This window comes from Melitaea cinxia, chromosome 1, assembly GCF_905220565.1.
Source record: "Melitaea cinxia chromosome 1, ilMelCinx1.1, whole genome shotgun sequence".
NCBI classification, from domain to species: Eukaryota; Metazoa; Arthropoda; class Insecta; order Lepidoptera; family Nymphalidae; genus Melitaea; species Melitaea cinxia.
Window position 1 is genome coordinate 12912231 of NC_059394.1, and position 21319 is coordinate 12933549.

The 21319-nt window shown below is 32.4% G+C and overlaps 1 protein-coding gene across 1 annotated transcript; it reads right to left on the minus strand.

The window, feature by feature from the left end:
- Positions 1 to 940: 940 nt before the first annotated feature.
- On the minus strand, positions 941 to 16055 carry LOC123669746. The gene is made up of 10 exons (XM_045603340.1): positions 15903 to 16055; positions 14076 to 14230; positions 12048 to 12247; positions 11314 to 11839; positions 9888 to 10043; positions 6636 to 6832; positions 5294 to 5457; positions 4817 to 5020; positions 1742 to 1909; positions 941 to 1490 (listed from the first exon to the last, which is right to left on the minus strand). The coding sequence occupies exons 1-10, from the start codon at positions 15997 to 15999 to the stop codon at positions 1054 to 1056; spliced, it is 2304 nt and encodes a 767-aa protein (XP_045459296.1). The 5' UTR covers positions 16000 to 16055; the 3' UTR covers positions 941 to 1053.
- Between the last annotated feature and the right edge of the window lie 5264 nt (positions 16056 to 21319).

A 21319-nucleotide genomic window follows, 5' to 3' on the forward strand; every position in this document is an offset into this window, starting at 1 on the left:
TGGCTTTCTTTAAATGCCCTGATAACTTAAAGTCCCTAAAACAATCCATACGATTGGCTGTGAAGAATTTCCCCATGGAAAAAGTACGTGTTTCTATTGATAACTAGCCTCAACGTTTAAAGGACTGTATTGCAGACAATGGAGATTACTTCAAATAAATTTTAAATATTTTTAATGGTTTTATATTAATTCATGAAACTAACACACGGTAATAGTAATAAATGTTACGACATAGGCCTCCCCAAGTTCGCACCAAATATCCCTTTTTTCCGCAATCCTCATCCAGCCACCACCGGCAATCTTACGTAAGTAGATCGTCGCTCCAGCAGTCCAGCTATTTTGATAGTAGATACTTACAAAATTTGATTGCTATTGTATTATTATTATTATTGTTTTCTTTGTTTAATAAAGATGAAAAAATCTATATTTTCTGTGCCATTTAATTTAAGGAGCTATACGTTAACCGAAAATCGCTTTTTACCATGTATTAAGTGATTTCACCTCTCTCACTTAAACGGATGAAGGAAAGTAGCAAGGAAGCAAGAATAAGAAAAAGAGGGCGACGAATGTTAACCGGCTATCTTACTTACCGTACGAAACGTATAGCCACTTAGCAACGATTTTCAGTTAATCGAACCAACCTTATTTATACAGCAAAAAGATATATATAGTTATTACACATAGCTCTACATACATTCGCACAGAATTTATGTTTATGTGTTATGAAAATATGAAATAGAAATACTATCTATACTAAACTTCTACACATCTTTACGGAGTTTTTCTTTTTTTTTCTTAAATATTCTTTCGTGAAATGTTAATAAAATACAAAGACAACAAAAAAGCACGTAGATAGGTACTCGTATGCTACGTCGGACGTTTTTCATGCTTTTGCTTCGTTCGTGTGACAAATAAACATCAATGTAATTAAAATATAGGAGGCAATATATTAATATTTATTAATAAATATTTTCATACATAATTTATACAACGTATTATTTTTAAAGCATGTTAACCTTATTTGTAATCAATATAAACTATGTATCACAAATATCACACTTTAGATTTGTCGTCCTTTTTCGTACCATTGACTGTTTCGCACTCGTTTTCATTATACGCTGGATTATCAAAGCCTGAGTCACTGCTGCCATCTACACTGTCCGTTGTTAACCTGCCTTGTGAATGGAAAGCCTTAGGGCCTTCAACATCGGAGCTCTTACTTATCTCAGTTTTACTAACGACATCTGGCGGTATCGTAGGTTTATCTGAATCCTTTTTAGAATCATCTTGATTTTCGACATCTACACTCGCTGGTTTCTTTTTGCATATATCATTTTCATCACCCATAGCTCCCTTTCCAATGCAAAACCTATTAAATAGGTAATAGACACAGCCAGTTACAAAGGTTGCTGCCGCAAAAATTTGATACGTAGGTCTTGTTCCTACAAACTTCATTAAATAACCGCCTATTAGACTGCCAGAACCTTTGCCTGAAATTTTCAATATAAAATTAATTTAAACCAACGAAATCTTGGCCACATAAGGAAATTTATATTATTTCGTATATAGTGTACATTTCGAAATCGTAGTCTTTCGTCTCTCTTAATTTCAGTCAAGTCAGTCTCTGAATAAGTCAGCGTTTTCCAAGCACTTTCAAAGCTACTATGTAAAGTAAATAATTTTTTGGATCAAATGATAATGTTTACAATACAATGAATAAGTAATTATTTACAATACTCACCAACTCCGTAGTAGAGTCCTCCCAAGAGTCCTTGGACGGAAGTATCGGTAGTGGTGGAGGATAATCTCGCAGCGTACGTGACAGCCGCCGTAAAAGATAGAGATGACGTCACGGATTCCAACGCCTCGAAGATTAAGCATAGCCACGGGTTGTATATCAGTGAGTAACCTGTAAAATATTTAGGCGTATATATAAAAATATAGTTAGCAGTTTCAACTTTAAAATAGGTTTATGTACGAGTATAAATCATATATATTTAATACGCTAAGGTTAAGATGTTTGCCTCCCTTTATAGAAAAAACCTGACAATTACTCCACATAAAGAAAAATATATTTTTATAGATAACTTCTTGCACCACCGGCATCAACATCAAAAAAAAATCATTTTTGTAGTTTTTGAATTTCGTTTCGAACGTAGTATATTATAGTTTTTGAATTTAGTACCAAAAATTTCAAATCAATTCTTTTGCGTTTGTTTTAGTTTAGCAATAAAAAGGTCTGCAAGCAAGCAATTTTGTTATATTTCCTTAATTTCCTATTATGTTTCATTCTGTTTTTTTTTTACTTTTTAGCATTTTTAAAGGCTTCGGCACTGGGCTATTATAATTACACTAGCAATACACGTGCGAATTTTCGAATTCGAATTCGCACTAAATAAGTACAAAATTTACCGACCGTCAATCTTGTTGACGTTATTATAAAATTAAAGCCGTCATATATATAATTTTAATAATTAATTAATTTACAAAAACAAAAGCAATTATATTTTTTTTGTTGTGGATGCCGGTAGAGCAAACATTTATTTATAAAATGATATATAATTTATGTGGAGTAATTGTGAGGTTTTTTTCTAAAAAGGGAGGCAAGTATCTTAATCTTAGCATAATTATTAATCTATATGATTAGTATAAAAATAGTACTTAAATTATATCTTTATTTGTTTTTAATAGGACTATTGTTAATTATGGGTATAATTGCTAGTGAATAATACACCATTCTTTACGTAACGCAAGTCATATTAAGTGAAATAAAATTGGAATGTCTGTTTATAATATTTTTATAACCGATTTTTACTAAACGCATATGAATATATACACGGTACATGTACCAAAATAACATTTTTTACAATTTTTGTTTGTCTGTCTGTTTGTTTCGGGTAAATCTCTAAAACGGCTGGACCGATTCAGACGGGACTTTCACTGGCATTAAAATATGGAAATTTATTTTGTATCTCTGCAAACTGAACAATTCTTTGAAGTGAAACTTCTTTAGGTGCATGAGGGGTAAATTTTTTTTGGATCAATCGTGTCACGCGTTACGCGTCACGATTCTAAACGTCCATACCACGTTAATTACACCGGTTCTCGTCCGATCGCAACGTCAGGCGCGGTCAGTATTTGAATGGGAGACCGCCTGGGAACACCGCGTTTCAATTAGTTTTCGTTTGTTTTCTAATTTCTTATATTTCACATATAGTAAATTTAAAAAAAAATAGGAAGCCCTAATTTGAACTTTTTAGGGAAACTATCGTGATATTTTGATTTTTTTTTAATTAAAATTAAAAAATCTATGTTCTTTTTGGTAGGTAAAGCCATCTAGCGTGTACTATAAAAATTACAAAGGTAGTTAATTACATTATATCGATAGTATTACATTGCAATCTAACTAAATGACGCTAAAATAGAATATTTATAAAATGTCGTTAAAAGAATTTTGAGAATATAAATTATTCTCGTTGTAAGTTTTTTGTAATTTAGCTTAACATAAAAAAATATAGATTACATTATGAAACTCAATTTTTATAAGAATAGATACTTAACGAGTAATGCGTATTCAAGAAATTCGAGATACCAAAATATGTAGGTTACTTAACGATAGATGGCAGGCAGTAAATAATCCGTACAATTTTTTTTTTAATTTTTCAATTACTTTTTTTTATTAGTTTTTTTTTTAAATTAGTTTGTCAAAGAAGTTTCACTTCTTAGTGTACTTTGTACGCATGCAATATTTTTTTTTATTTCCACGCGGACGAAGTCGCGGGCACAGCTAGTTATGATATAAAAGTAATAAAAGAAAATGTATCTCAATCAGCGTTGTTGGAATTATTAAAAGTACTGCTTTCATAAAAAAAAACGTAACCTTAATCAAAAGTAAATTTACGAGTATTTTTAACCGACTTCCAAAAAAGGAGGAGGTTCTCAATTCGACTGTATTTTTTTTTTTTTTTTATGTATGTTACATCAGAACTTTTGACCGGGTAGACCGATTTCGACAAATTTTGTTTTAATCGAAAGGTGGTGTGTGTCAATTGGTCCCATTTAAATTTATTTGAGATCTAACAACTACTTTTCGAGTTATATCTAATAATGCGTTTTTACTTGACGCTTTTTTTGTCGACCTACGTTGTATTATACCGCATAACTTTCTACTGGATATACCGATTTTGATAATTCTTTTTTTTGTTGGAAAGGAAATATCCCTAGTTTGGTACCGTGATAAGGAAACCAGGATCTGATGATGGGATCCCAGAGGAATCGAGGGAAACTCTCGAAAATACGTAATAACTTTTTACTGGGTGTACCGATTTTGATAATTTTTAATTTAATCGAAAGCTGGTGTTTATCATGTGGTCACATATAAATTTTATCGAGATCTGATAACTACTTTTTGAGTAATCTTTGATAACGCGTAGTTGCTTGACTATTTTTTCGTCGATCTACGTTGTATTACTTGTCGATGTAATTGAAGTCGGTTTTTTTTTTCGTTTGCGAGCAAACACAATTAAGTATGTTTATATTGGTGCATATCGATATTTTAAGTCACTATACGAATAATAAACTTTCACTAAAGGCTGCGTGGACTTTATAAGTTGTACCTTTTAATTCAGAAATTTAAAAGTCTTTCAAAATCACTTTTCGTCTCTTTTAAAAACTGAAAACAATACAATTGATGAAACCTACGTAAAAATAATGTTAATGAAGATACTATAACGTTGTTAACAAACTAAATATTTGTATTGTGCTAAAAACAAAATTTTAACTTGATACGCTTTAGTCATGTTCAACATAGACTTACCCATGAGCCTGATGGCATAAAAGACGAATCCTATGAATAGAACATTCGCGTGACCAATTCTGTTGATTATGGGTCCAGAGAGGACCAGCAGGGGGAGACCGGCGATACCGCCCACCGTGATCGTTATACCCATCAAGGAGCGGGACGCGCCCAGGTCTTGGAGTAACCAGAAGAGGAAACTCTCGATATATCCCCATGCGGTTCCTGTAATTGCCATTAAATTTTGTTTTATCAATAAAGTTGGAATAGTAATAATATAAAACTCTAATTAATCAACCAGAAACCGGTTTGGTATTGTATGTAAAGTCTTAGTAATACCTATTTTTAAAATTTCATATTTTTTTTAGTTACTAGATCTAATTTAACTTTAAATCAATAGTCATGATTTGACGATGTTATAAAAAATGACTACTTGGTTAAGACATTAGGCTAAAAAAGATAGATTTAGTATAGAAACTTGAGCATTATGTTACTTACCCATTATAAAGCAAGCTATAAACAATGCGACGAGTTCAATATTTCGAAATACAGAAATGACATCGTTTAGAAGGTTTTGTGCGGGCTGCTTAAACTGAAGGTCAATACTCAGCATCAGAACACCAGAAAGAACTTTTAAAACCGCGTACAGGTAAAAAGCTGGTCTGAAAGTAAACCCAGGTTATGATATGTGATATATTCGTGTAATTCTAGAATACACAACATATCGGTTACACATCTAGATAAGGATATCATATTACGGAAGAATTAGCAAAAACAGTAGTAGTTGTAGCGCTATAATAATAATAATGAATTTAGCACTAAAAGTAAAGTTGGCAAGATTGTTTATAGGTTTAGTTTTTGTTTATATTGAACCCATTTTAATTATTATTTTACCAGTAGAAAGCTACATTACTTTTGAGGGTTGTAACCTATATTTTATTTTCGTAATAATAACTCTTTTTTTAATCTTATTTATCGTAAAAAATAACTTTTTAGATCGAAAATTTTATTTGTGTAAAATAAGTCAGAAGTAAAGTATTAAAGCTCCGCTTTATCCGATTATGTTGATGTTACGGTAAATAATACTTCAACACAAGGTATTTACAAGTCTTAAGCAGATCAAAAAAAATCCGCGACATATGTCAGTCTCTATTATGTAAGCCGCAATACGACATTGTTTACATCAAAATTAATGTTAAAATGATTTTTGAGCATTATTATTAATATAATTTATAATAATATTAAACTAGCTGTGCCCGCGGCTTAGTCCGCGTGGAATTTAACAAAAAAGTCAGTTAATAAATAAATTTCTAAAATAAAGGTAGCCTAAGTTACTCCTCAATAGATCAGCTATCTGTCAATTAAAGTCCCGTCAATATCGGTACAGCCGTTTCAGAGATTGGCCGGAACAAACAGACAGACAGACAAAAATTGTAAAAAATGTTATTTTGGTATATGTACCGTATATACATACATTCATATGCTTTTAGTAAAAAGCAGTTATTTTAATATTACAAACAGACACTCCAATTTTATTTATTTGTATAGATGGCATATTAAACCTTACGAATAAAATTTACTTCATCATTAAGGCCATTGAATGAATGCAAACTTTGTCTTAAATAGTAATTAGTTCGAAAGCATCGTTAGTTTTAGAGATACAGGAAGATGAAGATATATTACTCAGCCGCTGGGCGGAATTCCTGCAACACGATCAATAAAATCTACTTAGATTTTAATACAAGTGGTCAGGGACAAGTGAACAAAAGTTATATTACTTTAGAATCAATTTACAAGTATTAATTTTTTTTTATTTTTTATTTAATACTTAATTATATACCTGAAGTCTGTATAACCTTTTCCTCTGCTCGCGTAATCGATGAGCAATCCGGAAAGAGGTGACGATATCATACCACCGATGCTGCCATAAACTCTTTGAAGGCCATAGTCCGCTTTCTGGTCCCTTACTATTGCTATAACAGCACCTTCAAACATTGCGAACGCTGTCCCGCCGATGATTCCAATAAACACACGAACCTACAATGTACATTAAAATTGATTTTATCATTGAGGGAAATTACTTTTTACACGATCGCAAATTCAAAACAGCATTGATTTACTTCTTCTGTGAAAATTAAAAAAAAAAAAAAAACAGGTTACAAGTCTCTCGCTCCTGGAATAAGATTATAATAAAGTTATCTTAAGATTTTGTATTTTGTTCCACAAAGACTATAAAATTTCGACCGAGTATCTTTATTTATATACAAAAAAATATATACAATTCAATACAACAAGGTTCAGAGGAGGTTGTTTTATACACGGCGAAAGGTGAAGGGCAATATAATACCTACATAAACAATTTGTAAACTTATATTGTTTTAAACGTAACCTAAAAACTGACCAATCACCATCACTACATCACTATTACACTATTACACATTTACATAATGCATATTAACTAAATAGTTACTTTAGTATTTCATCTGCAAACAATGTATGTGTATATGCAGTCATATGAAAGTTGTTTAAAATTTAAGAAATACAAAGAGCGTTTTAAAATCTTAACGTGTAAGAACAAAACAGATGTTTATCAAAATAATAATATTCAATATAATAACGAATAAATTATATAAGAATCACAATTGAATTGTTACATGATAATAATGAAAATGTGCCTGGAGGCTTTATTATTAACAACTATTCAATACGATTGAAACCGTGAGAGGTTATTATCGACAATCTTATGTAAACTATTATTGCAATTGAGAAATATTTATAAAGGCACCTTGCGAATAAGTATCAATATTTCATTTCATGTAAATGAAATCTCATTCTAAATTCTATCTGCTGGTCGTTGACCGTACACGTCCGACAATCGCGGACTCTTAGGGCCAACTTCACTAGTTGTGGATAAAATTTATCCTGCAAATAAGTTACGATTAGACTTTAACAGCAGGATGTAGAATTAGTCATAAGAACCTGTGTCACCACAATTAATAAGATTTAGATTAATTTTTGCAACTAGAAATCTATACTAATATTATAAAAAGTTTCTAACTTTTTTTGTTTGTAGGGGGTAAGCTTCGCAAATACTGATCCGATCACGAAAATTCTTTCACTAACAGAAAGCTACATTTTTTAAAAGTGACATAGGCTATATTTTATTGTGATTAAACGAAAAATTCACTGAAAAATCTTATATATAAAATTCTCGTGTCACAATGTTAGTTACAATACTCCTCCGAAACGGCTGGACTGATTTTTATGAAATTTTGTGTGCATATCGGGTAGGTCTGAGAATCGGCCAACATCTATTTTTTATACAGCTAGGTTATAAGGGGGATTAAGGGGGTTAATAACATATGTGGCAAAATAACCTTTTGCGGGATCAGCTAGTGTCTTATAAATACAGTGGAATTCGATGGTGAAAAAAAATACGTCAAAAACAATTATCTGTTGGATATCATCATCCGCCAGACAGCGTTATTCACAACTTATGAAACAAGCCCTAAGATTTGTTACTCAGATGTTAAATGAAGGTACTTATATCGCGAGGTAAGCTCGCATCGTGTATTGGGCACAAGGTCGACGTTGTCTTACTAGTTTACGATTACGAAACTTATTTTCTAAGGTATCATTCTTGTGCTTACAAGCTTCTAAACAATTTTTTTTTTCATTCTATTCATCGTAATTAAACAATATGAGCAATATAGTTTAGAGTATTTTCCAAAGAAAATATATATGACATATTAAGAAGCAAAATATATCAAAAATATAGTTTTGATTTGTAATTATTTTAAGAGAACTTTTTTATTGCATAAGTGTAAGTATGTCACTCTCTTGTAATGGTGAAATCTCTTCAACTTGTGAAACAGGACCTAAAAATAGTAAACTAACAAACAATTTTTACTACAAAACTGGCATGTTATTATTATCCGCATACACATAGAAACGGCCGGATGACTGAAATAATTAATATAATTTTAAATTAAATTTCAAATGTTTAACGTTCGTGTACAATACTACGTATATTAAGCGAAAACCATGATCTACTATTCATCATTCAGGCCTCCACATGTTCGCGACAAAAATGGCATGAACGCTGGGCAGGCGGGTTGGTGACCGCAGGGCTGGTTTTGTAGTACACAAGACGCTACTGCCCGTCTTCGGCCTGTGTATTTCAAAGCCAGCAGTTGAATGATTATCCCGCCATCGGTCGGCTTTTTAACTTTCAATGTGGTAGTGGAACTGTGTTATCCCTTAGTCGCCTCTTAAGACACCCACGGGAGAGAGGGGGTGGCTATATTCTTACTGCCGTAACCACGCAGCAGACTATTGCAATTGTCTAACGATAAGTATACAATTAGATATTAACATTCGAAAATTGGAATGTAAAATTAAAAATTACGACATTATATGTCAATTTAGGATTTACCCGTTAAGTTTTCTATATTTTCGTATCTGTAGATTTTTTATGTGACTAGATTTGAAATACGATATGTACCTGTGTCTATAATTTGATTATCGTCGTCATCAATAATTCGTATTCAGAACTATTAAACAGCTTATTAAAAATAATTTATACATCGTGACAATCCTAGTTATCCATAAATAACAAAAACCGGTAGTGATTCGTTTATGGTGAATACGTTAGACGCAACGGAATGAGGACGGTGAGACGGTGGCAATGGGTCACGCTGAGTATCAAGTTCGTCATTACCCTGTTAGTGACGATTAGGCGGCAATTTTCCTATCAAAGAACATTTCTCAATTTGCATACGCTAACATTGCTTTGAAACCTGTATTCAATGTAACGGCATCAATAAATAATGTCTAGTCAATGTATTTTCATATTTACTGCCTTGGTTTCCCAGTGTAAAATTTTGATATGACTCATTTTATTAATTTTCATTAATAAAATCAAAAACAACTTTATTCTACTAGACTTAAAAAACACTTTCGAATCGTAATTATTTAGACATATATGAGTATATAGATACTCCTATTTTGCTACATTAACACCGAAACTAATTTTAATCACTCTTGTTTCTTTTTACAAAGTAATGAAAATACAGACAATTAATCAACTTACAGCTAGATAAGTCCAGAAAGTAAAAGACGGGTCGATTTCTATCTGCTGGTGGCGGTTGGCACAGAGCGTCTTCCGCGGCGCCGATGCAGCGCACGCCGCTGCGCACTTCGTCATCTTTTGCGACCCAATTTTTATCCATATAGACTCTCTAAAATCCTAAAAAAAATCATACATATCGCATACAAAATTTAAAAATTAAATATTATTCAAGTCTGGTAATTATATACTACTAGTGGACGCCTAGTGGTCGAAATTCGAACAAATTAAAGTATTAGTTTGAACATTATTATCTGTTGTCAAAGACTAATTTCTATAAACAAAAGAATGTATATGCGTATGTAATACATGGTAGTGTTTATAATGCTTTTTTATTGTTTTACTGTATTTTTATGCAGAATTATAAAAAAAAAATTAGCATTCTGCACTCTGTATATAGAAATACATGTGCACATTTTCATACTCCTCCGTCCGCGCAATGATCGTAAAAAGGGGTACAAAGTTTTAGCTTAGCTTCTCGTATACAGATAACCTTCTAATTTTAAGTAATAGATCGCGGAGAATCGCGACTTTTCGTATTTTCTTGCAAAAAGTTCCTATAAAATCTTTTTGGTTGTATTGTTTGTAATAATTATATTGTTAATAATATTGTTATGGTCGGTCAAGCTGCACAGACTATCGCGAAACCCGGATAATAAGTAACCCGCAATAAGGTGATTTTGAGTATGATATATTTTGAGGGGCTGCAAGGGCATCATTCATTATGAGCTTTTACCGCCAAATAAAATCATCGATTTGAATTACTGCTGTCAAGCTGATGAGTTTCAAGCAAACAAATTGAGAATAAGCGGCCAGAATTGATTACCAGAAAGCCTGTTGTCATCACGACAACGCCCGACCGCATACGTCTTTACCCACTCAACTAAAATTGAGAGCGTTCGACTGCGAAGTCTTAATGCATTCATCATATAGCCGCCGATCTTGCACCCTCAGATTTCCAACTGTATCTGTCTCTTTAGAATTCTTTAAGGAGTGTGAAGTTAATGAGAAGTCCTAATTTCTACAGCAACTGAATTCTGTCACTACCTAAGAAATGGCGGCAAGTTATCGAAGAAAAAGATACGAGTATATTATAATTAATGAAAATAAATTTTGTTAAATTTTACCTTCGATTTATATATAAAATACGAAGAAACTTTTTCTCCGAGCTAATATATCAATATGAGAATCAACACTATAAAACGAGATGTAATAAATCTTGTTCTTAAGTTGGATTGAGGACAAATATAAGCCGGAGTAAATTTCGAGAAAGGCAAATCTTTCAACGGAGAAGGGTTATGTAAATTATTACGTGACGTCTTATTGATACATAACAATACAAGTCGAACAACTTATACTTACTAGCATATAGAACTAAATATTTATGTACCTGAGTAAAGCTATCTTTACATAAAGTGGAGTCTATCCCGTCGTAATCGTCACTTGAGTCCGAAGCGTTATTTAATGAAACAGCGTTAACCCAATAACTTCGAACTTCAGATGAATTATTTTGAGCATCATGTGTTATCCTAACTCGAAAGGTCTTCACTGTGTTTTCTTCAATAGAGCCGTTTATAAAATCCTTCTTATCAAAAATACAAGTTGCGTTTGTTTCTGTATATGAGCAATCTATTTCGTACAGTTGAGGCACAGGAAAAAATATATTATTTTCGCCAACTTTAGATGGTGTGGAATTGAAAAAGGGATCGTTGGTGAGCACACGCGATGTGCTATGGTCTTTCATAGGTTTCTCCCTGTGTTTTAGTAATGGTGAAATTGTATTGCGATATACTAGACGCTGTGACTCAGATTGTGATTTAAAATGCACATCGTACGAGTTCGCGTGGACAACAGTGTCTATTCCTTGCGAAGCAACTCCTTGTGGCAATTCACATAAAAATCCGCACGATAACACTCTGTAAATAATGTGATATGACACGTAGAGCAATTGTCATTATTATGAAAAAAAATCAGTGGATAGATACTAAAACATGTTATTGTACAGTTTTAAACAAAAAACATTAATCTGACTGAATAAAGTATTTTAAATTTATCTTTAACATTCATTTACACTATGAAGACATATTGATAAAAGAATGCGTTCACCAACTAGTCAATACTTACGTAAGATTAATATCATATGCATAGGGATGAAGTGGCTGACAAGGATAGTCGCGTACTTGCTGCAAATGTAACGCAGATCCGTTACAAGAGACTAGTAACTCTGCTTCTGTCGGAAACGTAACTACAATGCGTCCAACAGGCACCATTAAGAGTAAAAGTGCTGATATTCCGCCTAGTGCTGAAGAAATGGCTAGGAGTAGCTAAAAATATTAAGAAAAAGTAATTTGAGAGATAGTGTATACTGTACAATAAATCTTAATATATATAAATCTCGTGTCACAATGTTTGTCCTCAATGGACTCCTAAACTACTTAACCGATTTTAGTCAAATTTGCACACCGTGTGCAGTTTGATCCAACTTAAAAGATAGGCTATATTTTATTTTGATATATTATGTTATTATTATATTTCAGAAAAAAATAAGTTGATACGAAGTTCGCCAGGTCAGCTAGTCTATAATATAAAAATGAGTCGCTGAATGTGTTGCTAAGCGCAAAACTCGAGAACGGTTGGACCGATTTCGCTAATTCTTTTTTTAAAATATTCCTTGAAGTACGAGGATGGTTCTTACGGAGAGAAAAATTCTAAAAAAAAATTTTAAATTTCCTGAAAAAGTTAGACTTTAAACAACACTTTTCTATACTCCCATACAAAAGATTTGTGATAATACTTAAAAGTCAATTTGAACTTTAATACCATACGATAAAGTTTGTGTTAGGCGATACGAAGTTCGCCGGGTCAGCTAGTTAATTATATATATAAAATATATCAGTAACGCTTCAGCCTGTAGTATCCCACTACTGGGCATAGACCTCTTTCCCCATGTAGGAGAAGGATCAGAGCTTAATCCTAATATAATATATCAGTAAATTGGTTGTTTAATATTTAACAATTTTTTGTTCTAAATATGAAAAAAAAAACAATTTGTATCAAATCTATTGTATACCTAAATTGGAAATCAAACGATTTTTTGTTACGTATCTACGTATTTAATCGTAATCTACCATATAATAAAACATCATCTATGCTGGAAAATTAGAGGTTTTGAGAAAAACAGGAAGAAGTATTTAAGAAGAGTGATCAGCATAAATGAATAAGTCGATTCTCAATTGCTGTTGGACGACAACACGGCTGCGTTTATAATAGACATGGTTTTGCGTGCGAACAAAGTAAACGCTTTGAGTACAGACGTAAATTGTAGTGATAATTTTTTACCGCGTAGGTATGTCGTGGCGCAGTATTATTATTTATCATAGTAATCAAACATACATTTAAATTACAAAACTTTAACTTCATGGAATGTGCAGACATACCAGTGCACAAAGTATTTTAATTAAAAGCCATAAAGAATTTTCGCAATGAATGATAAAATTTAAATTTTTAATATTGTTGTAGCGAACAGTCGACCAAGCAATGATCCCTAACCAATACCTACATCGGCTACATCATTAAACGTCAGAAACGTTTCCGCTATAAGCGGTCGAGATGTGACGCAAGCACACTTGCCTATACATAAAAGCATAGGACGAGCGAGCACAATACGAATACAATACAAGGTAAAGGTTATTGTAGCCAGAATTGGATGTAATTTGCGTTACGGACATTGAAGATTAGCTTCATTTAATTAAGCATTTCAAATCGTAGACTGGGAATAATTCATGTCCAGAAGGTCGTTTACTTTCCAAATAATAATATGCCATTTTATTAATAATATACAGTTTCTATTTTAAATATAAAAACTATTGTTAAGTTTTACCACGTAAAAAGTCGAATGAACACGTAGGTATATTATACCAATGATGCTTTAGAACACCGATAAAAAATTTGCTAAGGCGACAGTATTTAAGCATCTTCTTATATATTTATGTGTAAATAAGTTACTTCCTTGTCATTATTTTCGTCTCTTAAATTTTTATGCAAAAACAAAAAAATATGCTCTATAAAAAATAATTGGAAGACAAAAAACTTTAGTTCTTGAAATTTGTATGCAGTAGGTTTAATAAACATTTGTAATATGGAAAAACAAACCCTAAAATTTCCAATTTTATCGGCAAGCATGCCGGCGAGAGGAGGCATAACTATAGCGACGACCGGCGTCACGGCCGACATGATGGCCGTCTCCTCGACGTTGATTCCAAGTTCTCGCATGTGAATTGTCAAATACGGATATAAAACAAATAAAGCTGAAAATAAGGACATATTTAGTTATTTTTAAAACACTTTTTATAATTTTATACAATCAGAAGACGATAGTCACATGTAAGTATGTATTACAGTAGCTAACTATAGGCTAACTTTTCATTAAGAGCATTCGAATTATCAAATCAAGTATAATATAAATTTCTTACACCGTTTAGTTTAGTTCAGGACATTCTTTCTTTTTTAAGTCATTAACCTTATACCACCTATATTATATAAATTCACCATAAAAGTACAAATGTGAATCTCGCCTTTCTATAGACACTATTTCTTCATGTATCTAGGGTTACCTGTCTCTTCTACAAAAAAAGCTCTACATTTTATGCAAATCTGTTTTCCGCGACGTTCTTTTGTTGCTATTGTTATATAAATTTACCAAAACAATATTAAACAAAAAACTAATTTAATATTTACTTTTATATCGCTTTGAATTTTGTAAACTGTGTATTATTGAACTAATAGTTTTACTGTAAATGATAAGAATAAAAGTTCGAACGTTTTATTGGAAGCCTCTACAAACCTTAATATAATGATATCCCAAGTGATATAGAATGTCAAAAATTCTTACTACACTCTATGAATAATAAATTAATATCAAAGTGATTGGAAAATTTAGTCAACCGCGTAAGATATTAGTTTTGTTAAATAAATATAAAAAATATATAAAAAATCGTTTGTGACGTTTGTAAATTACATTGCTGGTATGTTTGTCTTTTATATACAAATAAAGAAATGAAATTGAGCATCACTTATGTTTATTAAGTACCGATGCTAAGCAAAACCCATCCCTGATGTTATAATAGTAAAGAGTGGATGAAAAGGAAGATTAATATTCCAAAGCTTAAATATTATTCTTCTTCTATAACTTCTGTTAACTGAGGTAGGGTAGTGGTAGTGTTCCTGTGGTGAGTAAGGTAACCAGAGCTCCTGGGGAGGGGATTTAGGGTGGGGTCAGCAACGCGCTTTCAATGCGCAATTTCTGGTATTGCAGGCGTCTATAGGCTTCGGTAATCGCTTACCATTAGGTGAGCCGTACTCTTGTTTGCTGACCTAGTTGTATGAAAAAAAAAAAAAACTAGTGTGTGCTTAAGACCACACGGCAGAAGTGAAAACTTCATTTGCAATCGCAATCATCGTATTAGTAGAATGAATGAGAAACAAGTCAGACATTTAAGTTATTATTTATTTAATTCTATATAAATCAAAAAAATATATTTTCGTTTTCGTATTCTATAAAGGATACAATTAATGGGTTTGTGATAACTAAAATAAGAAATAAACGATTTCGATTGAATTTTACTTATATATCTAGATAAAACTCTATCATCTTGTAATTCCGTATTTTGTTGTAATTTCATTTTATATTATACGTAATATTTAAATCCAATATGATTTTAAAAAGTTAATGAGCTCGGGTACACTCGGCGGTCAGCAGCAGCAGCAGAGATCCAAAAAAAGCTTTCACTTAAATAACTCTACATCTTTTATATTATTGTAAAATATGTATTCAACCTAACCATGAAAATATGTGACGGTAATTCAATATAACATCGTTATTTAATCTATCAGACTTGGTTTTACCGCTGACCTTTATAACACGAAATGTCGATATTATTTCTTCAATTATATTAGCAAATACATACGATCGATACTTACTGGAAGCGTGAACAAAAAACAATATTTTTAGTGGTATCAATTTTTTCTGTTTGAGATCATCTGTGATCCGCTTGAAAAAACCGCGTAGGAACTGCATTTTGATATCGTAGTCTATTTACACGCAAGGATTAAGTGTTAATGCTTTTCCTCACGAGGCACTCCTTCGCGGGAAATTTTTACTCCACCCTCCTACATATAAGATCTCCTTACTATGTTTCTGATGCATGGAAGTATTCAGCATGTACAAGATCCTGAAAACAAAAAGAAAGATATAGAAAACGAAATATGCATATAGCTTTAAACCAAATAACGCTTAAAACAATTTTTATTCATATTTCGTCTCTTAAAAGAGGTTGTGTAATCAATTCAAAGATTATTTCGTTTGTGGTACAAAATTACATTTTAATGACATAATATTGTCACCAAACGTAAACAGGATGTTCTGACAGCTAAAATTATTTTAAATATTATGGATGTAAATAATTCACCAAGAAAACTTTGTGACAAATTTATATAGACTATTATTGTATGTAATGTGCATAACGTAGTTTAGAGTTGTCAAAATTACTGTGGACCTAAACACACATACATACATCAGCCTATCGCAGTCCATTGCTGGACATAGGCCGCCACAAGTTCGCGCCAAAAATAATGGTGTGTTGCCCATAGTCACCACGCTGGGTAGGGGGGGAATTGGCGTTCGTCTTCGGCCTGTGTATTTCAAAGCCCAGCAGTTGGACGGTTATCTCGCCATTGGTAGGCTTTTTAAGTTCCAAGGTGGTAGTGGAACTGTGTTATCACTTAGTCGCCTCTTACGACACCCAAGGGAAGAGAGGGGGTGGCTACATTCTTTACTGCCGTAACCACACAGCACGGAACTAAACACGAGTATCTATCAAGTAAAATAACTAAATTTTGAACATTTTTGAAAGTTCAAATAAAACAACTTTATTTTCTACATATTGAGTCTCTATAGAGCCTAATATAATTAAATAAGTTATGTATTTCGTTACTGAGTACTAAAACATGTTAAAAATTGAGATAATATGAGATTTTATCGCTTTACTGATAATGATGATGATGATGAACGATGATGTATGTATATATGTATGTATGTATTTATGTATTTATTATGTATTTATGTATTTATGTACGTATGTACGTATGTATGTATGTATGTACGTATGTATGTATGTATGTATGTATGTATGTATGTATGTATGTATGCATGTATGTATGTATTCATATGTATATGTGTAAATTCGAAAAATACTAAGCTAAGCATATTAATAATTATTTATGAATTTTTTTTATCATAGAAACCAAAGAAACCCGTACTTACTTAGTACTCTAATCTCTCTTCAGTTGCAGCAAAATAACAAAGAGTACCAATTAAAATAGTCTTACGAGGACAAACCCACGTCTTATCTAGTAATTAATATCAGAAGAAGACAAATATTTAACTAAATCTTACCAAACCAACGCAACTGGGCATCTTAAATATGAGTCAGTTTTTATCTTTAAAGTATATATTATTCCTGCAGGCTTACAGCAAGTAAAAAAGATTTATAATACTAATGTGAATGTAGATATTTATACGTTCACTGTTGTGAACTTTAAAGGCCCACGCTGATGGAACACAATGGCTGCTCGTTTCATAACTAAATACTGAACAAAAGGTACCTATATCCATGTATTGATTATATTCTTGCAACCTTATGACGTTAGCAATAAATTCAAAATTGCAATAGTATCGCATTCGGCGGACCGTTGACATAGGTACAGCAGTGCGTACCAGTATGTACCACGTAAATACAGTTAGTAATAGTAACCTAAAACAGGAAACGTACGAATTGGCATATAGATTTGCGAAATGACAGACGCGGCTCAACAAAATTATACATAATTGCCTATTTCACAGCATCGCGTAAATAGTACGTTTATGATTTTTTTTAAATATCAACACTTAAGTTAATTAACCTTTAGTTAATTGGTTACACTTTTGTCCGAAAAATTATATTGATTGATTGATCAATCAAATAACATAGGTACACCTAATTTAAACTTGACGACACGTTGGCGTAACGGTCACAACACTGATTTGTGGCTGTTGCGCTGGCGGTTACGGGTTCGATCCCCGCACACGGCAAGCATTTGCGTTGGCCATACAAATGTTTGCCGTGGTCTGGGTGTTTATGCTTGTGTATTGTATATATTTCTGGAACCCCGACACAGGAGATAATCCTACTGGGGGCCGTTGAGTGTGAAGCATTTATTTATTTATTTATTACGTAGTTTAAATTGCAATGCAAAATATATTTTAAAGTAATTTCGTATTACAGTAGTTAACTAATAAGGTCATAAATTTTTGCATATCATAAAATGGATAAAGCTGTTCATTATAACGTGAAGTTTTTCTTTTAATTATGTGCTTGTTAATGTTTATCGTGAAGCAATCCTTTTATAGCATAGAATGTTATCATTCTATGAGAAAATATTATTACAACAATGTCATTTATTTCTCTTTTTGCGCAAGAGCAATCTTAGGAAAAAATATTTAATTCCAGTTATAGACATAAAAATCGTTAATATAATTATTTAATGAAACATATAATATATTATAATGATCATAATAAAAACATTTATTTTAAATGTTGATCCATATTAATTCTTTAATGATGTTTATAAAAAACAATGTTGCGAATAAATCAAAAACTTAGTATTCTCTGTACGAAAAACTAAAAGCTAATAGTTGAAGCTTTATGGCTTCGTTTTGTTTAATACTGATTAAACAGTTTCAAAAAGAATAAATAGGAAAATGTTATTCACTTACTACGCTTCTTCTAGAAGCCTAGACGGTCTTGTCGTACAGAGTGCAACAACTTACTACATATTTATAAAACCAAGTAACCAGTCCTTAACAAGTTGAACTCACTCACAAAGGATTATTTTTATTTTCTTCTTTTTTTTTGGAACGAAGTTCCTTATGGGGCGTTGCGGAGGGATACCCTAGCCGGCAAAAACGTCCGTAACGTTAGCGTAAGATTCTTATGTATAGTCATGTATCATGTGTACAGCTAATGTATCTAGTATTGCAGCTGTATAAGGTATTATTACCCTCATGTTTAGCCCCGTTCTGTGTGGCTACGGCATTAAAGAATATAGCCACCCCGTCTTCCCGTGGGTGTCGTAAGAGACGACTAAGCACATTTCCACTACCACCTTGGAACTTAAAACTTAAAGCCGACCTTTGACGGTATAACTATCCAAGTACTGGCTTTGAAATACACAGGCCGTAGACGGGCAGCAGTGTCTTCGGTGCGACAAAGCTAGCCCTGCGGTCACCAATCCGTCTGCCCAGCGTGATAACTAGAGGCAACACAGATGAGTTCACGCCATTTTTGGCACGAACTTGTTGAGGCCTATGTCCAGCAGTGGACTGCGATAGGCTAAAGTTATGATGATGATGATTATTGAAGTTTGCCATTATTATTATATCATTTGATAATTATCATATATTTTTATGAATCATTGTAAATAAAATAAAGATAATTTTGTAAAGTAGTTTTTTTTATCGATAAAAAATTAGTATAAAAAATGTATACACGAATAATATTATTTTCTTTATACCTCGAAGTTGAAATTAATATTTTATAATAAGGAACTTCATTTCTATCTGGTGTCCCACCACACCACATTTTTTTTATTATTATTATACATATATAACGCTGTGTGCTGTGTGGCTACGGCACTAAAGAATTTAGCCACCCCCTCTCTTCCCGTGGGTGTCGTAAGAGGCGACTAAGGGATAACAAGGCTCCACAACCACCTTGGAATTTAAGAAGCCGACCGATGGCGGGATAACCATCCAACTGCTGGCTTTGAAATACACAGGCCGAAGACGGGCAGCAGCGTCTTCGGTGCGACAAAGCCAGTACTGCGGTCACCAACCCGCCTGCCCAGCGTGGTGACTATGGGCAAAACACATGAGTTCACGTTATTTGTGGCGTAAACTTGTGGAGGCCTATGTCCAGCAGTGGACTGTATAGGCTGTAATGATGATGACATATATAACGAACTAATAGCAAGATTAAGCAAAAAATTAAATCGTGTACCTATTATAATTTAAATGATAAATACACAGGAGTGAGACGTCGGCATTTGGACGGACGGATAGAAAGCTAACCCAATGCAATAGTTACTTGTTGAAACCCTGTGAGTTCCGAACCTTAATAACCAGTTATCTGTTCTAGTATTAGCTTAGTATGAAAGTATTTTCTCCTATATAAAATACTCTGTAGCTAAAACATGTTTTAAATGTCTTACATAATCATATATGTACGAGTTTACATAAGACAAAAAGTGCCTTTTCTATGTGTCAATGTCTTTTTTTTAAACAGCAAATAAACTATGTTTTAAACTAGTGACCTTACCCGATTTCCTAATTAATAAAATAAATAAAGAAATGTGCTGAACTAAATAGTATTGTATTAAGGATGTTTAGCTTAGAAGTTTCTATCTTAAATTATTTAAATTGTGTCTCAGCTACTTCGTGTTTATTGTTGCTATGAGAAAGATTGACTGCCGAAATTCCTTTGATAGAAAATTCTGATGGTACTCGTTCATCTCTTGCTAAACTAGCAATGTTAATTTAAAAACCTTCTTCTTAAAAAATATATTTAAGTATATAGTGTTTGAGTCACACTGCGTTATAGTCATTTTAATATTATGTATGAATGGATTAGCTTGTACTTAAACAAATAGTCCAAGAAAGAATATAGATTAATTTTGTTTTGGTACCTACTAACTTAACTACAATGGGGAAGATATCATTTTAAAATACTGTCACATTCTATTTTATTCATATCAGGCACACTTAAAATAGGTATACGTTGCAATAAACTTTTTTTTTAATTTATTCTTTTATTAATTTTAGGGACTTTTGTCGTACATGGACACGCCCGCGCCAGTCCCATTGTAACTGCAATAAATTTTTTCGCTTATGTATTTAGCTATATTGACATTATAATCATAAAACTTAAAAATTCCTAGTATTTTGGATTCAATATTTCTTTATTTATAATAACGCCGTATAATAACATATCCACTATAAAATGTGACGTAGTTAGAGAAAGACATGGTGACTCTTGGAAATAAAACATAGGCTGTAATTTTTAACCGACTTCAAAAAACGAGGACATTACTTAATTCGACCATATTATATATATATATATATATTAATATATGTATGTATGTTCGGGGATAACTTCATCGTTTATGAACCGATTTTGATAAAAAATTTTTTGTTGGAAAGAGATATCCCAAGTGTGGTACCATGATAAGGAAACCAGGACGTGATGATGGAATCCTAGAGAAATCGAGGGAAATCCCCGAAAATCGTAGTGACGATTGGTGCT